Source organism: Halyomorpha halys, unplaced genomic scaffold, assembly GCF_000696795.3.
Source record: "Halyomorpha halys isolate HHAL.00 unplaced genomic scaffold, Hhal_1.1 Scaffold529.1, whole genome shotgun sequence".
Lineage (NCBI taxonomy): Eukaryota > Metazoa > Arthropoda > Insecta > Hemiptera > Pentatomidae > Halyomorpha > Halyomorpha halys.
The window spans coordinates 123,146-126,818 of NW_027116277.1; the positions used below are offsets into that span (position 1 = coordinate 123,146).

The following is a 3,673-nucleotide window of genomic DNA, read 5'->3' on the forward strand; positions in this document are numbered from 1 at the left end:
TATATATATATATAGTTGTCCATAAAAAATTTAAATATAGGAAGATGGTCAGGGTTGCGGTCAAAAAAGAACAAATAGTTTATAACTATTTAATGTCTGACGTTTTGCTGCACTTTGCAGGGCTTCATCAGGGCTAAAATGATACAAAAAAACAACTAAGAACATTACAACAACAAGGTAAATTAAGGTAGGATAAATATTATGTAAAAATAAAGTGATAAGAAAATTATATATAAATAAAAGGAAGAAGGACATAGTAATATTAATATAAAATAAACTTGAATAAACAATGATAAGAATAAAAAAAAACAACGTAAAAATGGTAAGAATAAAAATTTAAAAATATACAGTTATAAAATACAGGAGACCTATATAAAACAAAAACAAAACAAATGAAGAAGAGAGTAGTGATTAAATAAACATCGTGAAAGAATAAATATAAATAAAAATAATAATGATGATAATAAATGAGCAAAGAACAAATCAGGACCACCTACCTGTTTATGTTGGACATTAAATAGTTATGAACTATTTGTTCTTTTTTGACCGCAACCCTGACCATCTTCCTATATTTAGTTTATATGATTTTTTTTCTCATATTAGCTAGAATTCTTATCAAATCAGAAGTAGATTCAATCTCTGAAACATTACTATTACTAACTGAACATGTATAATTATATGCTCCTTAAGTGTATTCTTTAAATATTTCAAAAATGACAAATTTTTTTAATTTTGTAAATTTCTGATTGTTTATTTTTTAAGTTTTTTAGTTTAGGCATTTCAGTCATTTTAATTTTTCTTTATTTTTTGCTTATTTGTAAAAAATATACACCTTTGTTTAATAAGTAGTTCCCGACAGTTGTATCTGTAGCAAGAACAGCACTAACAATGGAAGAGTAATTTTAGTAATCTCTTATAGAATCAACTGATTCTATTCATTCAATATTTGGTAAACATTGGATTGCTTAATATATATTGTTAATTGCTCTGAAGTCTTCTGTTGCAATATCAAATTTTTTAAATGTAATTGATGATCCATATTGCATCTAATTCTTTTTAGTCAATACTTTTTAGAGGAATCTCGACCAATGGGGAATTACCTTCTCTGGAGTGGCTACTTTTGCTACTTCTGAATTATCAGAAGCAATTGGCTTGTAACGATTAAAACAGCTGGCCACTACTCATTTTTAAAAAAAATGTTTATTCACTGTTTGTTATATTGAAAACAGAATGAAAAGTGTTAGCATCTACAACCAATTTTATTCTTGCTCCCCTTTTGATTGGAAAATTTTTGAAATATTACTAAGTAGTAAAAAAGTATATAATACAATTATGATATTTTGACATTGTAGCTTCTTTGCAATTATGATACAATTGCATACTTACAGAATTGTATTTCATGTAAACTATGCGTCTTAATATCTAATAAGATAATTTGTTCAAAATAATTTAATTGATTTCTCCTCAGCTAATTTGTGTGATTTCAGTTTGAATATTTGTTTACAATGTAAGAAGTGATTTGTGTACTTTCTATCATATTATTTATTAACTTTTCTGATAGCACAATGTTTTAAAAATAGCTGAAACTAATAATACATCTGATCTTTTTTAGAAATATCACAAAATATTATATTTAACTTCCTAAATTCACAAGATTTATCTTTGAATTTAATACTTCTCACTTTTTTACACTTACTAGTTACTTACCTTAATAAAATTATAAACATAATTAGGATAAATTTTGGTTTATTAAATAGTTTGATTTTAATCTACATTTTTTTTCTATTTATTCTCTCTAGTTAAATACATTTCACATCATAATTAATTAATTTCATACATCTAAGTATAAAATATTATAAGAGAATTTAATAACATTCACGATATGATATAATATGTCATGTTGTTGCTGTATAATTGAGAGATTTTAAATGTTGAAAAAATGTGAAGCTACTAGTTTTTCTTTTCTGTTGAATAGAATTATTGGATAGGATGGCATTTATTTAGACTTTCTCTTAATTTAATGAATAAAGCTTGGAATGTTTTGTTGAGTATTCAATTTGATTTTCTCAGATGAGCAATGGTTTATACAAGATTGCCAGTCGGATGGAGGCAGAAGGTAGACGAGCAGTATCTCCCCTTGAACGTAGGCTTCTTGAATCTGTTACAAGAGCTATGGTCACAGAAATGAGTGAACTGCAGGCTGAGTTCAAAGCTGTGGAGAGCAACTATGTTAACAGTAAGTAGAAATGGGCTATTTATATATTCACTAGATAAGTTATTGGTTCCATATCTTCTACTTTTTTTTAATTTGTCAGTTATGAATATAATAAATAGTTATATTTTTTTTGTGTGTTCAGATTTTAGTGTTTTAGTCTGTTATGAAGATACAAATAAAAACTTTAATTATAGAATGGTTGCTTTAAATTATTAACATCTTATTAGTGCATTAAGTTTTATATATATATATATACACACACACACACTGCATTTCCAAGTAATTTAAAATGCTATCTTTTTAGCATTTATATTATCTTTAATATGAGGATCGTTTTTTAGGTTTTCAAGGGTTCTGACTATTTGTTTAGTGAGATTTTTGATTGTGTATACATGTTTCAGTTTACTGTTTGTTACTTTAGGAGTTTCTTTCGATATAACTAACTAATTCCTTGATACTACTAACTGATGTGGCCTTTGGCCTGCTCAATAAGTTTTACCAGATGATCCTATCTTTTGCTGTCACACGCTAGTTGTAGATGTTTAGCAGGTCTCAGGGATCTCGGATGACAGACAGCATCTAAGTTGTGGTATGCTTCTTCCCTTTGTCTGATAGTGCCTTCCATCAAGTAACTTTCTTGGAATACTATCTTCTGACATTCTGGTAATATTCTATTTTAATATATTAAGCTTTTATTTTTCTAAATAAAATTTATAATTTCCGACTGCTCATGCGCATTTTGATTTACTATTACTTTCAGATTTTTCTTTGATGTGGGGATTATTAAATTTTTAAGTACTCTAATTCATTTTTCCTTTTCTTTTTAAGACTTTTGATGGAACATGCACATTCTGAGTTACTACAATAGTTTTTTCTGTAAGAACATCAAGGAGATATCCGTAGCAAAATATATAATCCTGAGTTCAAAAATAGTATCTTTCGAAACTTTATTAATGAAGGCCTTACAGAAAAAAAATGGCAACTGTAATGGTAATTTGGCATGTGCAGGCTCATTTAAAGATGTAAATTAAAAAAACAGCTTCAGAATGCATGAAAACTTAATTAATTAACTATCTATATTTCGAATAAAACAGAAGCAGCAAAAATAAATCAAAATACGCATGCATAGAATTAATTAGATTAAAAATTTGGAAATAGTTCCTTCGAAAACCTGTTAAACAATGCTTATGCCATATTAAGTATCATCTGTAATATTGATATGAAATGTGCATTTTGAATTAACGAAGAGAACCCAGAAATCCTAATAAACGATTTCCATAATGATAAAAACTTGTAAAGTAATATAATAAATTGAATAAATCAAATGATATCTGCTCAGTTATAAATACTATGGTAAATTTAGAAATGTGATTCTCAAAAACTTATTAAACAATCTCCATGTCAAAGAAAACTCCAAAAGCAACCATAAATCAAAATGATTGGAGAAGTTTGTCGGGG

General features: G+C 27.0%; 1 protein-coding gene across 1 annotated transcript in view; it reads left to right on the top strand.

Moving 5' to 3' along the window:
• Nucleotides 1-3,673, top strand: part of Syx16 (syntaxin 16) — a 26,653-nt gene that overhangs the window by 13,073 nt on the left and 9,907 nt on the right. The window contains exon 4 of the mRNA XM_014425691.3: nucleotides 2,071-2,236. Within this exon, the coding sequence (XP_014281177.1) occupies nucleotides 2,071-2,236 (166 nt within the window). The remainder of the gene's footprint in view (nucleotides 1-2,070; nucleotides 2,237-3,673) is intronic.